The sequence below is a fragment of the Calypte anna genome, chromosome 4A, assembly GCF_003957555.1.
Source record: "Calypte anna isolate BGI_N300 chromosome 4A, bCalAnn1_v1.p, whole genome shotgun sequence".
In the NCBI taxonomy this organism is placed as follows: domain Eukaryota; kingdom Metazoa; phylum Chordata; class Aves; order Apodiformes; family Trochilidae; genus Calypte; species Calypte anna.
Genome location: NC_044248.1, coordinates 16,818,525 through 16,842,105, shown reverse-complemented (window position 1 = coordinate 16,842,105; position 23,581 = coordinate 16,818,525). Strand labels below are relative to the sequence as shown.

General features: G+C 34.6%; 1 protein-coding gene across 2 annotated transcripts in view; it reads left to right on the top strand.

The window, feature by feature from the left end:
- Nucleotides 1-23,581, top strand: part of FRYL (FRY like transcription coactivator) — a 130,076-nt gene that overhangs the window by 71,128 nt on the left and 35,367 nt on the right. Inside the window, exons 24-46 of one of the 2 annotated variants that reach the window (XM_030450190.1) lie at nucleotides 109-233; nucleotides 1,196-1,253; nucleotides 2,279-2,370; nucleotides 3,948-4,120; nucleotides 4,611-4,771; nucleotides 5,276-5,386; nucleotides 6,307-6,461; nucleotides 6,704-6,803; nucleotides 7,951-8,119; nucleotides 8,923-9,182; nucleotides 10,039-10,179; nucleotides 10,964-11,132; nucleotides 12,349-12,433; nucleotides 13,733-13,845; nucleotides 16,161-16,311; nucleotides 16,654-16,757; nucleotides 17,259-17,444; nucleotides 19,108-19,309; nucleotides 19,787-19,908; nucleotides 20,382-20,572; nucleotides 21,063-21,157; nucleotides 22,299-22,906; nucleotides 23,480-23,577. In XM_030450190.1, the coding sequence (XP_030306050.1) occupies nucleotides 109-233; nucleotides 1,196-1,253; nucleotides 2,279-2,370; nucleotides 3,948-4,120; nucleotides 4,611-4,771; nucleotides 5,276-5,386; nucleotides 6,307-6,461; nucleotides 6,704-6,803; nucleotides 7,951-8,119; nucleotides 8,923-9,182; nucleotides 10,039-10,179; nucleotides 10,964-11,132; nucleotides 12,349-12,433; nucleotides 13,733-13,845; nucleotides 16,161-16,311; nucleotides 16,654-16,757; nucleotides 17,259-17,444; nucleotides 19,108-19,309; nucleotides 19,787-19,908; nucleotides 20,382-20,572; nucleotides 21,063-21,157; nucleotides 22,299-22,906; nucleotides 23,480-23,577 (3,669 nt within the window). Of the gene's footprint in view, nucleotides 1-108; nucleotides 234-1,195; nucleotides 1,254-2,278; nucleotides 2,371-3,947; nucleotides 4,121-4,610; nucleotides 4,772-5,275; nucleotides 5,387-6,306; nucleotides 6,462-6,703; nucleotides 6,804-7,950; nucleotides 8,120-8,922; nucleotides 9,183-10,038; nucleotides 10,180-10,963; nucleotides 11,133-12,348; nucleotides 12,434-13,732; nucleotides 13,846-16,160; nucleotides 16,312-16,653; nucleotides 16,758-17,258; nucleotides 17,445-19,104; nucleotides 19,310-19,786; nucleotides 19,909-20,381; nucleotides 20,573-21,062; nucleotides 21,158-22,298; nucleotides 22,907-23,479; nucleotides 23,578-23,581 lie in introns of both variants that reach the window. The other variant, XM_030450189.1, reaches the window with a different exon arrangement.

The following is a 23,581-nucleotide window of genomic DNA, read 5'->3' as shown; positions in this document are numbered from 1 at the left end:
TCACTAATCAGCATGAGAATAGTATAAAATTGCAGCAAATGTTTTAATGTCACGTGACCTTATTGTTTGCTGACTACTTTGTTGTGTTATTTTGTGGTTTTCTTCTAGATAATTGGCATTCCATCCCCTTCCTCCCTGTTTAAGCACATAGTTCCAATGATGCGCTCTGAGAGCATGGAAATTACAGAATCCCTTGTACTGGGACTTGGCAGGACCAACCCAGGAGCTTTTAGGTAACCATTGTGTTTCATCTGGGTTTGTGGTCATTGATAACAAAGGTGGGGAATCAGAGCTCAGAAAAAAATGTGTTTGCTTTGTTTTCTTTTAAGAATTTAAAAAAAGCTGTTAAAAATTATTACCATTCTCTTTTGTAGCATTTAGTGGTGTGGTAAAGATTATTAGAGGTTGAAAGAATTTTATGTAGAAGTCACATCTGTACAAATTAAAATAAGTCAAAACAGCAAACAACAACAGCCTTTCACTGGTATTAAAGGCTGCCCTTACACAAAATAAAAGACTGTGTGGGCTACTAATATTTGAAATGTTAATCGTAATCATGGTTGTGAGAGTTACTAAACTGGTGTTGCCACCAAACATGTTTCTGAGCTCTTTGTGTGTAGGAGATTCTTGATAACTATATTCTAAAAAGAGATTTTTTTGATCAAGTTGAAAAAAATTCCCGTTACAGCTGGTTTCTGACTGGTGCTGAAACTTCTGGAAGTTTGCAGTGTATCACTCTCCCCTATCTCCTTCTCTTAAGAGAGTAATCCTCTGTAACTTAATAACTGATACCTTTTGCCTCTGTTGTACTGATGACAGTGGCTTAGTTTGGTAACTGTGCTCTACAGAAGTATAATTAAACTGTGCCAAATCACTTGTCCTGTCACTTAAATTTTATATATTCCATTCAGCATACTTGGATTCGGCACATACTCCAAAACTCTTATTTACTCTATTGTGACAAGACTTTATATAAAGGTTGAATTCAAAATGGCCTGCTGAGCCATCATGACAATCTTACCTCAACTGAAATTGACTTTTTTACAGATCCTGACATACTGTACTATTAATATGTAGTAGAAATCCACTGGGGTGAAAAGGGAGTTCTAAATGTGGTTTCGTCACAAATTCTTGTTCTTTTACAGAGGTGTTAATTTAATGGTTGTTTTTATTCTTTTAATTCTCTTTAATTCAGGGAACTAATAGAAGAATTACATCCTATAATTAAGGAAGCACTTGAAAGAAGGCCAGAGGTAATCAGATATTTTCCACTGTATTCAGTATGCAGTTTAACTGTCTTCTCACAAATGGTAGTAAACAAAACTTACATTGTTTTAATTTCTGCACCAAAAAACTGTCAGTATACCTGATAAAAAGGTGGTAAGTTACATTTTTAATGATTGTGAAGTGTTTTCATTAGCTTGGTATTTGTTTTGAGCTCTGTATTATTCCTGTACCGGAGATTATGTTTCAAATTATGAAAAAACTACTGTGACCTATTCTACATTCTTGTAATTCCATTTACCTAAGTGTAGTTTACACGATTGTTATTTTATTGTATCATCAGTAACATGCCCACAGTTATGAGTATCCAAGACATAGAATTGAGTTCTACTGTCTACCAACTCGGTTAATTTTTTTGAATGGGAAAGGCTGTAAGCTCACCTGACAGACTGCTATGCCAAAAAATTTTCTCATGGCCAGCATGTTTTCCAGCAGGGTTTAGAAGCTCTAATAGACATTAATTGAAATAATAATCTCAGCAAACACAAACTCAGGTGATTACTAAGTATTTTTTTTTAGTAACTGTCTGATTTTTACTTAGGAATAAATAAATAATAAGTTATTCTTACTAGTAATAAATTAATGATTAATGATTATGAGAAGGAGCATTATTTACGTTTCAGCATGTTAGTGACCATGGTGTGTATATTCAGCCTTGCCTGCAAATATGTAGAAAAAATAGCATTTCCACTTCAATCCATCATTTTATGTGTTGCAACTTCGCAACAGGAGATTGATAGAAACCATATTATTTTGATACTACATATAATAGCAGACCTATTGTATCTTGGAGTTGCAGATGGGAAAAAATTTGTTAACAGCCTGTTTTTTTTTTTAAATTGCTAGCAATTTTTGTAACTCATTATAAAAGGTTGGCACCCCTGATAATTGATGCTAGTTGTAGTACAGATATAATAATGCTTTTATATGTTGTGCTGGTTTTATACGAAGTTTTTCCTCTGCTTCATTTAATTTTGTTTCCTCTGTTGAACAGAATATGAAACGACGCAGGCGTCGAGATATTTTACGAGTACAACTAGTACGAATATTTGAACTGTTGGCAGATGCTGGTGTCATTAGTCACAGGTAGGGGCAGCACTGATGCTTCTGAATTAAGTCACTAATATTCTTATAACCCAACATAATAAGCATGCAGAATTCTTCAGTGAGTTTTATTATACAGATAGATGGGGTTTTATAGAACTTGGAATTTTGCTGGCTTTGTAATCTCTCTTTCTCCCATGTTTTTTATTACAGTGGTCTCTGTTTTATTCAAAATGCTACAATTCATTGCTTTGAGCAGGCAGTGTGTCATGTTCCTTTTTCTTTGCTTGTGGTAAACATCACACCAGTTATATGAATGAGAGAACACAAGTCAAAACTATTCCATAATCAGTCTGGAATTCTTCCTCACCTGTAGTCCAGATGCTAGTCAGTGTGTCCTATGCAGCAAAGGCTGCTGCTCTTTAATACTGGACCTTTTCTTAATGAGGGAGGCAGAATGCTAACTGAGTTAGTTTGGGTTTTTTTCTCAGTTTACCCTACTTGTATAGTGACACTTTGAAACAAGACTTAAAAATCTAGAATAAGTTTTACATGTCTCTTATTTTTTTTTTTCCCATGCAGATGCAATAGCAGGCTAGGAGATGGTTAGGCTAGGTCCTCCCATTTGGTTAAACATTGGTACTTAGATATTTATTGTTGGCCATAGCAATGTAATCAGTGTGAAAATTCTCAGTCTTTAAGCATGCTACTACAGTTTATTTTAGAATCTTGTCTAAAACCATTCTTAAAATGCCTTTCTTCCTCTTGGCATGCTGATTTTTCAGAGTGCAACCATTAAAATCATACTTTCCCTTCTTTTAAGGTACTGGTGTTTAATTAGCCTATGTGAAATATCTCCTAACTGTAGTCTGCACTCTGGAACTTTGTCAGCTTCTCTCTGAGGCCAGTCTGACTCTGTTCTGGAAGCAATTATGGCTACCATAAACCTCCTCATCTTGCCTTTGTTGTGCAAGGCATACTTTGTAGTTGTCTTCACTAGAAATGTGTAAAGATGGTGGAGGGTGCTGAGAGGAAAGGAGTCACCCTTCTAACAATTGTTTTTCAAAGGAGAGCAGATTTGAATCACATGCAGTATTTAACCTCCTTATTTAGTTTGAGTACTGACATCTAGTCAGATACTAAAGCAATGATGATGGGAAATGAATACATAAAATTAATAAATTGCTTTAATCTGCTAATAGTCACTAGCATGTCATGAAGTACTGAACCTTTTGTCTGAATTCCAAAAATCAATATGTAGTATAATTGTCTACAGTCAAGTGGGAGTAGTAATTTTTTCAGGTTTGCAAATTGCATAGTTTATCCATGAAGCATGGTTTGGCTGTTTTGGGTTTGGTTTTTTTAACACTTGTTTCCAGTATAGTAAGCTAATTCTTTGGAAGGATGACTGATTCTGATAGTGTGGCTTGATTATTTAGTTTGCTTTCCATTTTTTCTTCCTTTTCTTTTTCTTTAATTTCCTACTCACTGGAGCTTTTTCTTCACCATTGAACTAGAAGCTGGATGAAGAAATTACTTTAAATATTTGCATGACGTTTTCAAAAATTAGTGTATGTATTTGTCATACTATTTGATTTTTTTTTTTTTTTAATTTTAAGTGCAAGTGGTGGCCTTGATAATGAAACACATTCCCTCAACAACACTTTACTTGAGTATGTTGATCTAACAAGACAGCTCCTAGAAGCAGAAAATGAAAAGGATTCCGATACTCTGAAAGATATCCGATGCCATTTTAGTGCCTTAGTGGCAAATATAATTCAAAATGTTCCAGGTATGTAAAAATATTTTAATAACTTCTGATTACTGTCTTTGGTATGCAGTACATTAAAAAAACTGAAAAAAAAAATACCCCAACAAACAAAAAACTACAACAAAAACAAAAGAAACACAAAGGTGCTTTTCTCTGTCATTTCAGAATACTTTGATAAAAATAATTTATGCCATCAGTTTTCTATATAACTTTAGCAACATGAGTTTTTGAGGGGGATTTTTAGTACTGTTTGGAAGCATACAAGAAATTTTCTTATTGATCATAAATCTTATTGGTTAGCAGTGCATTTAAATCTTCTACAATAATAAATTCTTGTATATAATTGTATAATTGTATATAATTCTTGTATTTTTGTATACTAGTGGCACTGAAAAGGACAACAGTAAACTTATGTCCAGGTGTTAAGCTGTTGAAATAACATGTCTTTACAATGTACTTTATTTTAAAAAATGACAAGAGGAGCATGTCTGACTGTTTGCTTTTCTTACAGTGCACCAGAGAAGAAGTGTCTTTCCACAGCAGAGTCTACGCCACAGTCTATTCATGTTGTTCAGTCATTGGGCAGGTCCTTTTAGCATCATGTTTACTCCCCTGGACAGATACAGTGATAGGAACATGCGAATTAACAGACACCAATACTGTGCATTAAAGGTATTTAAGCACCTTTTCAACTTTGAAAATAGATTGTTGATTTTTTTCTAAGGCAGATTTAACATTTGGGCTTTTTGAATGTGGTTTCCACATTCTGGTTACTATTCATGACTTTGTTCTTTTTCTCTTCTGCCTACATCTAAATTTATTTTTTCACATAGTATTACACTTGCTAGAGGACTTTCTTAAAATTACTGCTAAATGTTCAGTTCCTGGCATTTTAGTGCTCAGGTGTGTAGGGACAAAGATTTTCATGTAGAAGTACATTAAGGATTTTAACTGACATACTAATGCTTGCATATGTAATAATTTCAGTATTGGCAGTTGAGGAAAACATGACCTGTTGTTTTCTTGAACTAGAAGTTTAACAGGTTTTTTATTAGCCTTGGTCTTCCTCCCTTAAATGAGTATGAGTTAGTTTTCTGAGTATTTTAATGGACTTGGTAAAGGCACTTCCTGTGTCTGAGTTTCTAAAATGTAGTGTTTTTCAATTACTTTCTGAAGGCCATGTCTGCTGTACTGTGCTGTGGCCCTGTTGCAGATAACGTCGGGCTCTCATCTGATGGCTATTTATACAAATGGTTGGATAATATTTTGGATTCACAAGATAAAAAGGTAAGTACAGGCTAACTCATCAGTGATTTGCAACTATCTGTGCCTTCAAGATATGCTTTAATTTTTGCAGTCAGGTTGGCCTACATGCTTTAGAGTGGCTTCAGCTCAAAGCTGGTTTAGTACTGCACTGTCCTTAATATGTGTATTAAGTTAATATGTGACAGTTTTTGCAATGTCTTTAATATGAGTATTTGCCCTACTGAGGAAGTCAGTTCTTAATCATATCTTAAAAGCAGACAAAACAGAATGGAAGAGGAAAGGACAAGGACCGAAATGCTTTGTATCCTTTAAAAAAAACAGCTAGGTTAAGTTGCAGTAATAAGCAGATAATTTAGAAATTTAAAGGTGATGAGATTTTGAACATGAACTCTTGTGAGTCTGTATTGTCCATTGTGGGTCCTACACAGTTACAATGACCAAGCTTTACATCTAAACATTAAGGAAGATTTAGATTTAATTCTTAGATTTTAAAGACAGGGCCTCCGTTGCACTAACACAAGAAAAATGCAATTCCAGTGGTCTGCTTTGATTCAAGAGAACATGCAAGTCTCCACATAGACCTATCCCATGTATCCCACTGGAATTCCTTTGTGTGCTTAAGTGCTTTTCTGTATCTGATGCATTCAGGTCAGTGTTCAGCTTGTTGCAAATTAGAAAAGTAAATGGAGCTGAGGGGAAAAAAAAAGCCAGAACTAGTTATTTGCTTCATTAGTTTATGACTGTGTGTGCAACACTGAACAGTTTGATAGAATTACCTGTTGCTTTAACCCGTGGTCTCATTGTTTTGAATGGAACAAATTGTGTATATTCATTGGTTTTTTTATTTTATTAAGTATCTGTTTCCCTATTTTATGCCATTTTTGCAAGTTGGTCTTGTTTCTGTATTTATAAATAGATACTGGTTCCTTTCTGGAATACAGGTTCACCAGCTAGGCTGTGAGGCAGTCATGCTGCTCCTAGAACTCAACCCTGACCAGAGTAACCTCATGTACTGGGCTGTAGACCGGTGTTACACAGGATCCAAGCGGGTGGCTGCTGGCTGCTTTAAAGCCATAGCCAGTGTGTTCCAAAACAGGTACTTAAGGATCTTTCAAAACTTTGAATTTTTCATTTTCAGATTGTGCTTTCGTGTAGAACTGAGATTTTTTTTCTCACCTGAAAAGATCATCCCTGTTTGTGTGTATGTGTTAACAGAGAAAATTTTCAAAACACTACATTATGTTCTATCAGATCACATGTAAATTTAGCTCTAATAAATTCACATTTTAAAAAGCACAGGGTAGTTTTGCTTATTTCACACTTGCAATTTTTCCCTAGGGACTACCAGTGTGATACAGTGACCCTCCTGAATCTGATTCTGTTTAAAGCAGCTGATTCTACTAGGGCTATCTATGAAGTTGCTATGCAACTATTACAGGTATGTAAGTTAATTTTTTTTCTTTTCAAATAGGAATTATCCCTGTGTGTTTTAAAAAAATAAATGTTACTATTTGATTGTCCCTTCGTTAATTAAATACAGGGTATATATGTTTTTTCTTCTCTGTTTTGATGCATAGTCAGGCCAGATCCTTACTTGGCACAAATAGACTTCCATAGAAGTGTGTTCGTTTTGATGAAATAAGCTCTCAAAACTTGTATTTTCATAATATCTGCTTTTTCAAGAGGCAAGACCTAAGTGTAGATTCATCTGTTTTGGCCCTGAAACAGCATGGTATATTGCTGCATTTGTTCTAAAGCACATCAGAGAGAAGTGTGTTATTTCCTGTCTCTTAACTGTTTGCTGGGGTAGTGGTCAGCTTTCTGGTTTTTGTATTAGTACCAAACATTTTTTCATCCAACTGTGTGGAGAGATGACAGTAAAAATCTTGTTAGCCATTTAATTTATTTATTTGTATTGCTTTGCGAGGTCATTTAGGCATTGCGAGGTCATTACAGGCAGTGTAAGTATGTAAGAATATACATAAATGTGTGCTGCTTGTGTCTCAGACCAAAAGTACTGGAAGTTTTTTTCAAAGGTTTTTATTGTCAGCCAAGTTCAATTGTAAAGTCCCCACTGAAATCACACCTCTTTTGATATGTCAGCACTCACACCACCTTCCCTTTAAGCCCCATCTTTCTTTTCAAGTGTAAACCACTGCTTAAAATCAGCCAAAACTGACTTAAAGTATGACTGCTTTAGCTTCCTACTGCACATCTGCTACATCAAAGATTATATTGCTCCTCTCCATGCCTCATAGATGAGAAGAAACTGATACTGTTTGGAAGTACAAGTGTTCAACAGTATTCCATGTTTTGTTATACAGAAATTTATATTTATAGTGGTATTTTTTGAAAGCAAATTTCTGAAACTTATTGCGGGAAGCTCATCAAGTGGAGTGAGTCTTAGTCTTAGCTGATTTTCTATGAAATTACCAGAGTGTTGGTGAACGCTGTAGATATGTGGTGATCCTCACAGATAGGAATCATTAAGTGAGAGTTGATACATGAATTTAGAAGTGATCTTCTATAAAGATTTCCACTCTAGCTCTATACTTTGCTTCAAATGCTGTCCATTACTTTTGTAGATCTTGGAACCAAAGATGTTCCGTTATGCTCACAAACTGGAAGTTCAGAGGACAGATGGAGTTTTGGGTCAGCCTTCTCCGTTGCCACATCTGTATTCTGTGTCATATTATCAACTGTCAGAAGAATTAGCAAGGACTTATCCTGAACTAACACTTGCTATCTTCTCAGGTATGGCTTTAAAACAAAACTAAAAACTTAATCGGGTCAAAGTATTGTACAAAACTGGTAAAACTTATTTTTTACTGATTTATTTACATGTAACCCACTAAAATGAGGACAAGAGGATAACAAAATGAGTGGAGAAAATGGAAATTATGGAGACACTTAACATTGACTTGTGTTTGAAATATATTTAAGAGGAAACAACATGAATCAATGATACTTTTACTGACTTTCTGATTGCTATGAAAAAACATATTAGACAAATAATTTGCAACCATTTAAAAAAACCATTATTCTATTGTTCTTTCTAGTGTTTTCTTATTTACTGTACATTGCTTAAAAATATTATTCCAAAGAGGGTTGAAACAAATGCTGAATAATTACCTCTCATGTAAATAAAAAGAAACAAACTACTAGGGCTAACATGATGAAAAGAAATTTTACATACTTTTTTGCCAAAGTTGGTACATTTTTGCATGCTCTAGGTTTTATGTTCCCTTCTCTTATTAGAGGAATATATATATATATATATACACACACACATACACACACACATATATACATATATAAATATATATATATATATATACACTAATATGGTTTCATCAGCATACTGTTTGTCAGCAATGTCTTCAATTAGCTCTACCAAAGTCTGCAGATTTTGTCATTATGAAATAGTGGTAGCAGCTAAACAAAAAAATGTGCATGTATCAGCATTACTCAACAATCAGTGTGGTCTTCTGAGCTCATTGATGTTGTCATTACCAAAACATTTTGCAATTCATTATCTACCTTATGTTTAATGACAGAAGTAAGTCAGAGAATCCAAACAGCTCACCCAGCTGGGAGACAGGTGATGCTCCATTATCTGCTGCCATGGATGAACAACATTGAGTTGGTAGACTTGAAACCTTTGCCAACCATCCGTCGTCAAGATGAAGATGAAGAAGATTCTTTGAAAGACAGGGAAATGATGGTAAACAGTAGGAGATGGCTACGAGGAGAAGGCTGGGGGTCACCACAGGCTACAGCTATGGTGCTGAACAATCTGATGTATATGACTGCAAAGGTAAAACTAAATACTTAAGTGCTCCATCCTTTTCCAGTGGATTGTTGTTTTTAGGGTGCAAGAAAATATTGTTCAAAGATACTGTGTTACCAAATTTTCAAGGTATTTATTCAGATCTGTTGAGTTGCCTGTGTATAGACAAGCTATATCACACAGTTTTGAGGTATTACAAGACATACATATTTTTAATACAAATCTTATAGTGATAGTTATATATAGTAACAATGTATAACCATTGTTTTCCAATATAGAAGTGTAGGTGGATAGCTAATACCCAGTCACCTCTATATATGTGATCTCAGAGTGGAGTTTTGGAGCTGACCTTGTAGCCAGAGGCTGACAGACCCTTCTCCTTCCTGTCATAGCTGCTTCCAACTGAGAAAAAGCATCTGCCACATTGAGCCCTGCTTATGAGAGATAATGTTTTAAGATGCAGATTAAAAACATTTGGCAGCCTCTGGTCCCTGGAATTTTATCCAGGATTTTCAGTAACTGAGAGTATTGGTCTTTGTTAAATTTAGATAACTTTTAAAGTATATATACGTGAACATATAAAAAAATAGAAATAAATGCACATAAATGAATATTTTTATGTATACATTACGTATGACAAAAATAAATAAATTATCCATGCAGCTATGTTTAGATACATTTATATCTCTAAAAATGGTTATTTCTAGAATGTGTTTATTAAAATATATGTGAAAGCTTTTTTCAGGAGTGTTAAAAGACAACTGCTTCTTACAGGATTCTTCTCTAGAGCCTGTCTCATTTGTCACTTGTGCAATACAGATTGCTTACGAATACAATGTTTTCTACTGGAGTCTTTAGGAGAGGTATTTATTTTGTTTTCTAGTATGGTGATGAAGTGGCTTGGTCAGAGATAGAAAATGTCTGGACTACTTTAGCAGACAGCTGGCCAAAGAATCTGAAGATAATTTTGCACTTCTTGATCAGTATCTGTGGAGTAAACAGTGAACCCAGCCTTTTGCCTTATGTAAGTATGGGATATCTCCTTAGTACTATTGATATTTTTAAAATTGATTGTGTGTCTAGCAGGAAGATGACCAAATAAAAAATGTGAGGTAGGATTCCTAGTATCAAAACCCCCATCCACATAATAGTGTCACTTCACATTTTATGAACAGTAAGTTCTACAAACAAATTAAATTCAGTTCTTTTGACTGACTTTGGACATGTGTGTCAAAAATTCAGTATAAGTTTTGGTTAAAAGTAGTATTTGTGGAATGGACTTGAGAAAGGAAATAAACATAAAAGGATATAGCACCTTAAAGATAGGTGAGCCTTCCTTAAGACAATTTACTAACTACTGCAATTTACTTAGGCTGGTAAGTCCACTAGCCATCTTTCCAGTTACAGATTGTCAAAATTAAGCATATGCTTGGTGGACTATAGACTTCATTTACTGGTATATCATAGGAAGTGGAAAAGACTTACTAGCATTTCTGCATTTGCCCTATTATTTTTTGTTCCTTTGTCATAAAAGGAAGACTTGTAAGTTTGATTGCAAGATTTAGATTAAATTTATTAGGAATATACATTCCTACTCTTGTGATGTATTTCCGATAGCTTGCTGCTATTGGCAGCTGTGAAAGCAATTTTTTTTGCTTTTAGACTAGAGTATGTTTCAGGTACCTAGGTATCCTCACATTTCAGGTAGATTACAGTTACAGTATTCAAATCTATTACTTTCTTTTTTGTTTTTTTTTTCCTTAAAAAAAACCCCGGATCACTGCTATAACAATTTTCTTTATGTGCAGGTAAAGAAAGTTATTGTTTATTTGGGTAGAGATAAGACAATGCAACTACTAGAGGAGCTGGTGAGTGAACTTCAGCTTACAGATCCTGTCAGTTCAGGAGTCACCCATATGGACAATCCACCATATTACCGCATAACTTCCAGTTACAAAATACCCTCTGTCACTTCAGGTGAGAATTTGTTAATTTTTGTCAATGATAAACATGTTCTTATCAACCAGCTATACTCTTGGGGTTAATCTGTAAGTACTCAATAGGAGTACAAAGTCCTATTTCTAGAGATAAATTAAGGTGCAACGTTTGCTTTACAAGTTAAGCAGTTTTTAGTGTAGTTTTTAGAGTTCTTACTAAAAACCATCTGACAGGTTCTCAAGGAACAGGTTTTTATTAATATATGTGTTAGACTTTGTCTGTGTTCACATCTTGTACTGTTTACCTTCTCTCTATCACTTTTATGTCAATTCAGTCAAAATGGAAAATGATATAAATTTTTCAATCTACAGAAGTTGTCACATTTTGTAGACAGTATTTATGCAAAAGGGTTTAACTGAACTTAGGAGAATTTATAGAGAAATTGTTAATAATAACAGTATATCAATTAAGAAACATCCGGTAATAAAAAATGTCTATCTATTTATGCCTAAATCCAAGAACATGCTGAAAAAGTTGAAGAGCTGTCTGGTTTTGAGGAAGCATCTTTCAAAGTGAGCCACTAAAGACATGGATGGGGGGATATCTAAACAAGGACTTAATTTTTGTGCTTCCAAATGGTCAATGTTAAGAAACAGCCTGGATCTATCACGTAGCCATTATCTGGGTCAGGAGGTGGATGCATTTGCACTTGTTCATGGAAGTGTTTAAGAAGTATGAAAAAAAATTAAGGGGCTCTCACTCTTAGGTTTAATTGAGCATAGCTAAAATCTCAGCTAAGGTGCAAAATCATTTCTGATTGTGGCCATCTATTCAATGTGATGCTTGCAAGCTTCCCTTAAAAATAAATTGATACCAGTTTCACTGCAAGCTGCTAGGTTTTAATGCTTAATATGTTTGTTGTCTGAGTTAACTGTGTACCAAAGTCCCAACTACATTTGCATTTAGCATACAAGAAAGATACCTTTCTACTTAATTTACATTCAAGACTCAGTGATTTCTGGAATAGATTATTTTGTTTTTTTCTACGTAGTGAAATTATGATAGCAGCTTAGAATCAGTCTAAAAAACAGTTTTCTTGCACGTGAAAGTAATTTCTATGGCTCAGTTTGTATTTGTACCATTTGCTGTAACGTAAAACCCTTGGCATGGGCAATTAAATAATTGTCATTGTGTAGTGCTTAAGACTGCTGATGTTTTTTATTCACCAATCTTTTTCTGTGTCCATAATTGACAGGTACCACTTCTAGTAGCAATACAATGGTAGCTCCCACAGATGGCAACCCTGACAGCAAACATACAAAAGACAGTATTGAAGACAAGTAAGTATCTCCTCAAAGAGTAGTTACTAGTTGAGTTACAGGAGTTCCTGGTAGGGATTATAAATATTTGTATCTCATTGGCTCCAAGTGTTTCTTACATTGTAAAAAAGATATATAAGGTTATATAAATTAAATAAAACAGAACTGGAACACTGTTTGAGCTTAGCAGTAGCAGCCTCGATTATAATTTGAACATGGAAATATGTAGAAGAAATCAAGTAGAAATCAACACTAGAAATCAACAGTGCCCATGTGTTGAAGGCTAGTGCATTCTCCCAGTTAGAGTATTTAGATGCCTGGTATCTGTGGCAATATCCCAGCCATCCAACTTTATATCAGATGCCTCCCTCTCTAGTTTTTGAGCTTCTTAAGAACAGTCTTTTGGAGGTATTTTCCAGACAGTGGTACTAGTGTGAGGGTGGTGGAAAGCAAACAGCTGACATGGACTTAGGGTGTGGACTCTGAGCTCAGCAGTAACAAACAATGGGAATGCACTAATTTAGTGTTAAATATGAGATAGTTAACTGTAAAGTGGAAAGGGAGTAGGGATTCTATAATTAGCATGAGAAAAAGTGTACACAGAAAAAAGTGCGTATGTACTGTTACTGTACTGTAAACTACTATGTGTTAAAATCACAAACCAGTTTGTTTAGTGATTAGTTGTTTGAGAGCTGTAGTAATTATATTTCCAATATAATTTCCCAGTTGGACATTTTTTTCTTCCCTTTGATAATGTTAATATATCAGTAAATAAATTGTTGGAGACAACCTCCAATACTTTAGTGAAACTGGGGTGGGGGAGCTGTGTGAAAGTACATCACAGAAGATGATGGAATCTGAGGTGTCATTCAGCATACATCCTGTCAAGGCTAGGTTGGAAATAGTGCTTTTAGCACTCAGTTCTCTAATTTCTTCCTAGCTTATCAGGTTAGCAAGGTAGGATCTTGGACTGTGTTGAATGTGTATGTCTGTGCTAGATCAAATAAGGTTTCATTATTCTACTCAAGAGAGAGAAGAACTTTTACTTATGTATAATGGTAACAAATATTTTGATGCACTTAATGTAATTAATCTAACAGAAATACAATTCATAGTGAATTATCTCCTTGAATCCCCTTATCTAGAATTGCTACAGGGGTGTCTTATACAGCTGGGATGCTTTGACATCAAACTGGCAGTCCTTGTAATACAAAGTATTTTTACAGAACAGTTCTGTTAAAATCCAAGTTTACTGAGAGACCCTGATTAATTTTTGTCACAAAGTGTCAGCTACCAATGCTGCTTTGTTTGTTCCTGCAGTTATGTCCATCTAGACATCTACAGTGGGTTGAACAGTAACTTAAACCGCCAGCATCACAGACTAGAATCTCGATACAGCAGCAGCTCTGGAGGATCGTATGAAGAGGAAAAAAGTAATATTTTTATTTTAAAATGTTATGATGCATAGAAAACAAAAATTTCACAAGTTAGTAATTTTGCTGAAGGTGGTGGAATGTGAGAAAATAGGTTTTACCTGGTTATTATGCACAAAATACATATTTTTTTGTGTTCCTTAGTTTAGTGCTTCTACTGAAGTCTAGCAAGTACTTAATTACAACAGAATGTGCAAGGAAGGTAATACAGTTTCTTTCCTTTACCCTCTGGAATGAGTTTTGTCCATCCTCCCAAATTAATCTACTCTACTTAATCTGTTTTTCTTCTTTCTGTTTTCTTCTTTCTATATTCTTGCCATTACCAACACCAAAAATGAAGAAACAGGAGAGACATTAGCAGGAGGAAGATAAGATGAATAAGGAAAAAAATGATGGAAAAGAAATTTAAAAAATAGAAAATCAGAATTAATTGTGCTTTTAAGTGGAAGCAGTCTTTGGCCTGTTTTAAAACAAAAGAGTGCAAAACTTTCTGAGAAGGCATGGCAAAGGAAAATATAGTAGGAAAAAGAATCTTGTTGTGTACCTCTAATTCTCAAACTTCTTTCTAAAAATATGTTTTGGGTTATTTTTTGTGATCTATAGTCTGTTTTTTCTGAGGTGCAGAAGTAAGGAAAGAGGTGGAAATTTCTCCTGAGAGTGAGACTTTTGGAGACTTTTCTTTAACAAAGGCTTATTAATTGTGCCTACTTTATTACCAGTGCCTAAAATACAAAATCATTGCGATGATGCTAGGGAAAGCTAAATATGTCATGTAATCAGGCAAAGCTGAGGACAGTGGTCTAACAGTAAATGAGATATTACACTAGTGTGTTCTGAATGCTTTGTCGGAGTACTCATATGATAGAAACCCTTGGTTCAGCTTACCAGGTGTTAGTAATTACAGAATCACAGTGTTAGGAGTTGGAAGGGACCTTGAAAGATCTTTGAGTCCAAAGCTCCTGCTAGACCAGGATCACTTTGTACTTAATGACTTAAATGACTTCGTACTTAAACTGTGCATAAGATTGAGTTAGATTTCAGTCAGATCCAGTCCCACAGAGTGACTTGCTATGAATCACTCAATGTTTTTATTTACGTGATTTTGCTACCAGTCGTATGGAAATGGTGCATTACATGCACATGGTACAGTACTGCCTTTTCCTTACTTGTGCTGCTGAACAACAGGATCTAAATTTCTGTATTTTGAATGCTGCATGTCATTATGGAATCTAGTGTGTCCCACACTATATTAAAGCAACAAAATCCATTGGGATGTCCTTATGCACTCCTTAATGACTGATTCATGCAGACCATAAACATTAGAGTGAATTTATGGCTTGTATTGCCTCTTTTCTTGAAAGTGGAACATAATGTCCTCTACGGAACATGTTGTAAAGGTTGTGCATGCTGATACTGATCATCTAAAATTTGGGTTAGTTAACAACTTAGTGGACCTTATGGGCAGCCAGTAAATTTACTGCTGCCTGAAGGGATGATAGCCAATATCATTGTTGTGGTCATTTTCATTTTTGCTATTTGTGATAGCAACACTGAGTTTCCTGAAGCAGGTGATCTTTTTCATGTTCCATTAGTGAGATGTTTGTCACTTCCTGTGAAGGGGAGGATAGTAACAAGGTGATAGGTTAGTGAACTTCTGAAACCTCAGCTATTCTTTCAAAAGGATATGGTAGAATCACTGAAACACTGAACTGTTGAGATACTCTCTCTATTTGTTTCTAGCTTTAACTGTTCTGAAGTCCAAGACATCTCATCTAAAAACATAAAAATCTGTTGGATGTGTAATAGAGTGTACTCTCATACCAAATAGCTGATGCGTTTCTTCCACTTTTGAAGCTTCCTTAATCATAAACTAAATGTCTTTCTGTATTTTCTTGACAAATTTACTGATATACCGAGCAGTGGCTTTTGTGAAATATTGGTACTAGACTGTGCTGCTTTAAAATTGGTGAGTTCTGAGTTACCCCATGTATCAGGCCAGCATTACCTGACACACAGGACTAGTGATATTTCGCAAGCAAGACCTATAAAAAGAGGTGCCTTAGCCTATGATTAAATACAGCTGTTCAAAATTAGTTGGGACCCAGCCTTAACTCCCTATCTGACATGACAGTTAAAATTCAAGGAAATTATTTTAGATGACTTTGCCTTTTTCCTTATGTGCATCCATGTCCTCTGTGTGCATCTGTTTATTTTATGTACCTATTCAACAAAAAAAATTTAACAGTATTTCTTTAGAGGATTAGGTAGTACAGTAATGTAATTTTTTTTTCTGGTTTAATTATCTCCTATGTCAGGTGATTCAATGCCTCTATACTCAAACTGGCGGTTGAAGGTGATGGAGCACAACCAAGGAGAGCCTCTGCCTTTCCCACCTACTGGGGGTTGCTGGTCACCATTGGTGGATTACTTGCCTGAAACTTCTCCTCCGGGCATGTCTCTCCACAGGTAACTTTTTAGCAATGCTGATGGCAATTCATTATGCTTTAATTTGTTTTGTACAAATACAAAGTTATTTTAAAATAAGAGATCTAAAGACAGGAGATTTAAAGATAGATTTTTTTTTCCTTTGTTTTTACTCACAGGTTTAGCAGTTTAAGATTCTTAGCAGTTTTAATTTGGAGGACTAATGTTTTTCTGTATTTATTGTGAACATTCATCTTCTTCCTTATTACAGCTTTGTGGATGTTTATGGACATAAGGAGTACTGGTTAATAGTATATTAAGCTATTTGTAGCTCCTCATAAAGTTCATACATTATGTTCTAAGAAATTACCATCTTCTTTTTAGATGCAACATCGCGGTGATCCTCTTAACTGACTTAATTGTTGACCACAGTGTGAAGGTGGAATGGGGAGGATACTTGCATCTTCTGCTTCATGCAATTTTTATAGGTAACTAAATTCTTAGAGAAATATTTATAGTTGAGGAACTATAGCTGTTTATGTATCTGTTCTCTACATTTAAATTGTTTGCCACTGTATTGAATTGTGTTTGCCATTTGTTAGTATTTACAGTATTTTTTTAAGTTCCACTAAATATCTTTCAGATACTAATATAGTGAAGAGATTTTTGGAGTCATTAGAAGGCACTTTCTGTTGGAGTCACTTTTACCTTGAAGAAGACACAGTGAAATTCAGATTTTTTTCTTAGTAGCAATTTTCATATAGGGCACATCTTAGGTTCTTACTGCTTATATGAGAAACAGAAGGATGTATTAATATTTGCTAAACTCTATGCTTTTGCTTTTATACTGAAAACCTGAGAATGTGTCACTTGTATAGTGAATTATATATCTGTTATTTGGCAAAATATAACAGACCAGTTTGGATACTGAATTTTTAATAATTAGTTTCAGTGTGTTTTGAATTTAATACAGTTTTTCCTTTTCTTAGGTTTTGACCACTGTCACCCTGAAGTCTATGAGCATTGTAAACGACTGCTTTTACATCTGCTGATAGTGATGGGATCTGGCAGTAATGTACAGTCAGTTGCTTCTGTTCTGCTCAGAAACAGAGAGTACAATGAATCCAGGGTGCTTACGGTCAAACAAACTACCCATTTAGATTATACTTTCACAGGTATGCCTTAGATTTATTAGGTATTGCTTGTTAAAATGACATGGAAAGTTATTTCTTCCAGACATTATTAAAAGTTCTGTTACTTGGAATATTTTCCAGAGTCCTTGGCATTAAAATGTCTTTGTTTTAGCTGTGTCTAGCTGATTAAACTGTATTTTAATTGAGTCAAAATGAAGATGGTTCATGTTACCTCTTTGTTACCCGATCATCAGAGCTGGGAGCACAGTTGAATAATTAAATAAAAGTGGAAGTTAGAGAGGAAGCTCTCTGTTTTGGGTCTATAGTACAGCAGGTTTTATGATGCGCTAGAAAATAAAAAACACAAGGATCATTTTTCACTCATTTATAGCAACATTAGATTTCTGACTATTGTTAGTTGTAATTGTATTTTTCAATAAGCTATGAGAATACTCTTTTGACTTTACCTTTTAGCATTCACCTTAACATTACAGTATTATAGTTATACAGGGAAATACATGTTTTATATGTATATCTTTATGAAAGTAATAATTCGATGGTGTGAGGCTATTATAGTTTTTAAAGAAATAGTGGAATAGTTTGTTTTGTTGAAACCTAGTATTTCATATTATTTCAGTAGGGGGCAGCATATTGCTATACAGTCTGTAGTGGTTCACATCAAGTGATTTTGTCAGTAACTGAAAACATTTATCTGTTTTCTGAATTTGATATTCATGGTAATGAGGAATTATAAGGTGAAGATAGTGGAGGAATTCTCTTATGTAAATATATTCAGCTTTACCAGCACTCCTGTATGGTGATCTGTACAAACAATTCCATTCTAAATCTTTGCAGTTTTGAGTAAAACTGTCTAAAAGTGACATAGCATTTTGCTATTATTGAAACAAAAATGTCTGGTAAAAACTAGAATGAGCCTAGAATAATGTAAATCACATGTTTCTAGCTAGGAGTTAAGAAAATGTGGTTGCAGGTATGCATGTCTAGCACAAAGTCTGACAAGCTGATACTGAATTTGATTTAAACCAGCTAATAATACCAGCTCTGTACAGTGAAAATTTGTGGTGGAAGGTGATCAGTCTCAAATGTACGTACAGTTGTTACAGTAAAAGATTCATGGCTGTCTTTTCCTTGCCAGTTTCCTGTCTCCTAGCACCTCATAGGCAGGTTTGAGCATAACGTGAGGAGCTGCTGAAGCTGTGTTTTATTGCCATGTAATTCTTGACCTGGAGAGAAAATCTTAGAGCAGCAAGTTAACGTCATAGAGATCTTGTACAGCTAGAGAGGCTCTGCTTAGAATCATTTGCTAGTTAAAACTCTAAGCTGTCAGTCATGCTGGAACCAAGGGGTTTTTTTAAAACCAAGTTATCTGCATATTATTAGATAGTAGTTCATATTATTTGTCTCTGCTTATGAAAATGATATACCTCAGAGAGCAGTGTTATTTAGTCATACTATCAGTACGAAATAAAAAATAGTTCACTGTTTTTAACGAGGGATCTAGCAGATCCTTATTATGGGTCCAGTCTTACAAAGACTTTGCATGTATCAGACTTGTTCATTACTGCATCCAGAAAATTATTCTCAATAGATTTGCTAAATTATTGATTTTTAAATGGCTGCTTTTTCATTTTATATATTTAATATTAATAGTCAACAGCTCTTAATTTTTGTTTTATTTCAGCAGGTGTTCATGATTTTATACCTGATTACCAGCCCTCCCCAATGACAGACTCAGGGCTTAGTTCAAGTTCTACCTCTTCTAGCATCAGTTTAGGAAATACAAGTGCTGCCATTTCTCATCTGCACACCACAATCCTCAATGAGGTTGACATTTCAGTAGAGCAGGATGAAAAAGTGAAAACTCTCATAGAGTTTATTACCTCAAGGTAAGATTTCTATTTGCCTTTTTGTCAAGACAAATTGTCAATTTTCATTTTTTGGAAATACCATAGAATCATAGGGTTGGAAGGGACTTCAAAAATCATCCAGTTCAGCTCCCTGGCATGGGCAGGGACATCTCCCACCAGACCAGGCTGCTTAAGGCCCCATCCAACCTGGCCTTGAACACTTCCAGGGAGGGGAGAGCCACAACTTCCTTGGGCAACCTGTGTCAGCATCTCACCACCCTCACAGGAAAGAATTTCCTAATGTCTAACCTAAATCTTGCTTCTTCAAATATTAAACCATTTCTTCTTCTCTTTCTGTGTCAAACTTCTTGCCAGTATTTATTCCAATTTTCCAAACAGTTTCTTTTCACAGTAGGTAGTAGTTTATTTTGTATTTAACATTAAGGTTAAAATAATATTTAAATAATACTAATGACAAAGGAAATGTTTACTATTCTGTCTATTTTATAATTTTAGGAAAAGAGGGCCACTCTGGAATCATGAAGATGTTTCAGCCAAGAACCCTAATATAAAGAGTGCTGAACAATTAACTGTGTTTTTAAAGCATGTGGTATCTATATTTAAACAGTCTAGCTCAGGTATGTTAGACAACAGTTGATGTGTGATTAAATGTTCAAGTCTGCAATCTAAATGATTTTTTTTTAATGCCTGTAAGTTTATAGATGATCTATAAAATCACTCCAGGTGATTGCTAAATGTTTTTAAAGAATACATTTTTTCTTGTGCATGGAAATCTTCAGTTCATGTTTCTATCACAATGGATTTAAATATAATCTTTTAGGAATGAGGTAAAATATCATGTTACCTATTGGTGGCCACTTACTATCAAAATCATAAATGTTTTATACTCTGTAAGTATCCCCAGTGTAAATTAATATGGAATACAAGTTCATATGCCTGGAAAGATTTTGAGAGTAACACTTCTTGAGAAGAATCCAGGTTACAGTATTGGGAATGATTTTTGGTAACTTCCTTGTTATTCAATTCAGGTTGCTTTGTTTGTTATAAAGCATTGTGTTGCTTCAGTATTCAGTGTTCATTGCGTTGGCAGGAGGATTTCAATTGGAACACCGTCTCAGCGAAGTTGCTTTGCAGACTGCGCTTTCCTGCTCCTCTCGACATTATGCTGGGAGGTCCTTCCAGATTTTCAGGGCTCTGAAGCAGCCTCTTACTGCATCTACACTTTCTGATGTTCTCTCAAGACTAGTAGAAACTGTTGGAGATGCAGGAGAAGAAGCTCAGGTATTTTAAATTTCACCCTTCACTTTATTAGAAAGCTAAATTTGTCTAAATGACATATTTAATCACTTTAATGTCAGTAAAATTACAAAGCATTTTTTATTTGATTGCATTTTATTTTTAAATCAAGATATTTCAAATAACTCAGTCATTGTATGTCTGAAGAAGTGGATGTAGTCTTTAAATATTGCAAAATGAATCTGAATGACTCCACTGTTAAGTCTGTTCCTCAGAATGATGGAAGCCAGAATGAATTTTGGGAATAGTTAGAAATTAATTTTAATTTTTTTCTTGTCTTGAATGCATACTGTTAATTTGATCAGTCTCATCAGGTTTGTGTTCTAACTGAAACATGAAATAATAGTTTAATTACTGATACCAGTTTTATATTTTTATATTGCTACTTGTTAGATTTTCTGTGATCCTTCCTTGAATTTCTAATAATTTCTAATTATTAGAATAATAATTTCTAATGACCTGTGGCTTTCCCCAGGGTTTTGTCATAGAACTGCTTCTGACTTTAGAGTCTGCTATTGATACGTTGGCTGAATCCATGAAGCATTATGATCTACTTTCTGCCCTTTCTCAGTAAGTTTTTACTGCATTACAGATGATTATACATTTGAATTATGAAAGTTCTGTATTACAAATCTATTTAAATAATTTCTTACTGTCTTTGCAGAATGGTTGAATACTAATAGCAAAATGGCTTGTTCTTTTTTATGTTTTAAAATTCTGCCTCAAACTCATAAGAGTTAGGATTTTCTGAAATGAAATTTCTGTTACCTTTTCAACTTACCCTCTTTGGTCCAATTTAAAAAAAAAAGGGCAAAAGTTGCTTAATTCTGAAGTGTTGTCAGTTCTTCTGAAACTTCTCAAAAATAAAGACACCGAGTGCATTTAGAACTTTTTTTAAAAAATCAAGCTGTACTGACCTCAATTAATAGTGTAATTTTGGGGGGTCTTATTTTTTTCTTATATGTATAATGAAGGCAATGGCACCAATTTTTAAAAGATAATTTAAGGTTGACAGATGAAAACTGCAGTAACACAATAAATGCTTTTATTCCAGTATTAATACAGAAGAAATTTCTTCATTTATAGCAAATGCAACTCTGTCTTAGGCCTCAAATTTGTTGTCCATAGATGAGAGAAGTTTAGTTGAACAAACTGAAAGAAAAACCTTAAATGTAGAGGTATCTTTGTTTCAGCTTGATGGCAAAGGTTTTGAAAATACTGAGATTTCTTAGAATGTCTCCCAATTTCTCAGTATCAGAGTTGGAAGGTGGTGTTTTTTCTAGGTCAGATACTTATGAAAAATATTAGGTAATAAGTAAATAATTTCATTTATTAATTTATTAATTACTCTGCCTTACATCTGTAAGTAAGTTGGATTGTTGGATATACATTTACAGATACTTCTTACATGCTATAGGCTAATTTTCCTGATTTTACTGAATTGTTACATACCTATTATGCTATTCTGGGATTGTAACAAATGGATTTTACAGCAGAGATAATGGGATGCTACAGTCTTGTCCTTATGCTGTAAAGATATTTTAGCAATAAGTGTATAGAAGGTCTGCACTTTCATGTAATATTCCAGGTTATTCACTGTGTGTATATATGTGATTAGACTCAAATCTTTTTTCTTTATTCCCTTTTTCTAAACTGTATGCTATTGAAATATCTTGCATGGAATAAGATGTGTCCCTCATTTTTATTTTAGAACCTCATACCATGATTCTGTAATGGGAAACAAGTATGCAGCTAACAGGAAAAGCACTGGACAGATAAATCTAAGCACAAGTCCCATTAATAGTGGCAGTTGTCTGGGATACTACAGCAATACAAGGAGTAATTCTTTGAGACTGAATTTAATCAGTGAGCGGAGAAGCGATCGTCGACGAAGCAACACACTGGATATAATGGATGGAAGGATAAATCATGGTGGAAGCTTGGCAAGGACTAGAAGCCTTTCCTCCCTGAGAGAGGGAGGCATGTATGATGTGCAGCCCACTACTGACCCTGTCAACTTGATGGCCACCATATTTTGGATTGCAGCTTCGTTACTGGAGTCAGATTATGAGTATGAATACCTTTTGGCTCTCAAGCTGCTCAATAAGCTTCTTATTCACTTGCCTCTGGATAAATCAGAAAGTCGGGAGAAGATAGAAACGGTGCAAAATAAACTGAAATGGAATAACTTTCCAGGGCTTCAACATCTTTTCTTAAAAGGCTTTACTTCAGCATCTACACAGGAAATGACAGTTCATCTCCTTAGTAAACTCATCACAATTTCCAGACATGCTTTGGTGGATCCTTCTCAGTTAGCAGGTATCTTTAGTAACTGTATATGTAATTAAAATTGTTTTACTTAATGTAATTAAGTAATGAAAATCAGTAGTGACTATGTATTTGCCATTAAAAAACACTGTGATTATCTGCCAAGAAGCACTGCATGGAAAACTTTGTATTGACTACTAACTTGCTTTAAACTTGCATGCAAGTTTTAAGAGCACATGTATAGTTTTTCATGATCTTGTGCTAAATAGGACAATTAGTACTGTTGGAAACATTTGCATATTTTTTAAAAATCATAACTGTACTGCCTAAAGCCACCCAGTTTCGTTATGGTTTTGATTAATTGGTCCAATAGTGATATTTTTTTGATCTTTTGCATATTCATTCCTATACACAGATGTGTATGTATCTTCTACATACATGCTCACTTAAGTACATGTGTGTGTATATAATTTAGATATCTTTATGAATAGATCTTTGTCATGCTCTAAGGGTAATGAAATACCAGAAAGCTGTTACATGCTTATATAACTGGACATTAAATTAAGTCATATTGAAGTCATTCGGGCTCATGTAACTGTGTTTATGTATTATGTATGTGTTTAGGATTTCCCCTAAACATCTTGTGCCTACTTCCTCATCTGATCCAACATTTTGATAACCCAACTCAGTTCTGTAAAGAAACAGCCGACAGAATAGCAAAGGTAT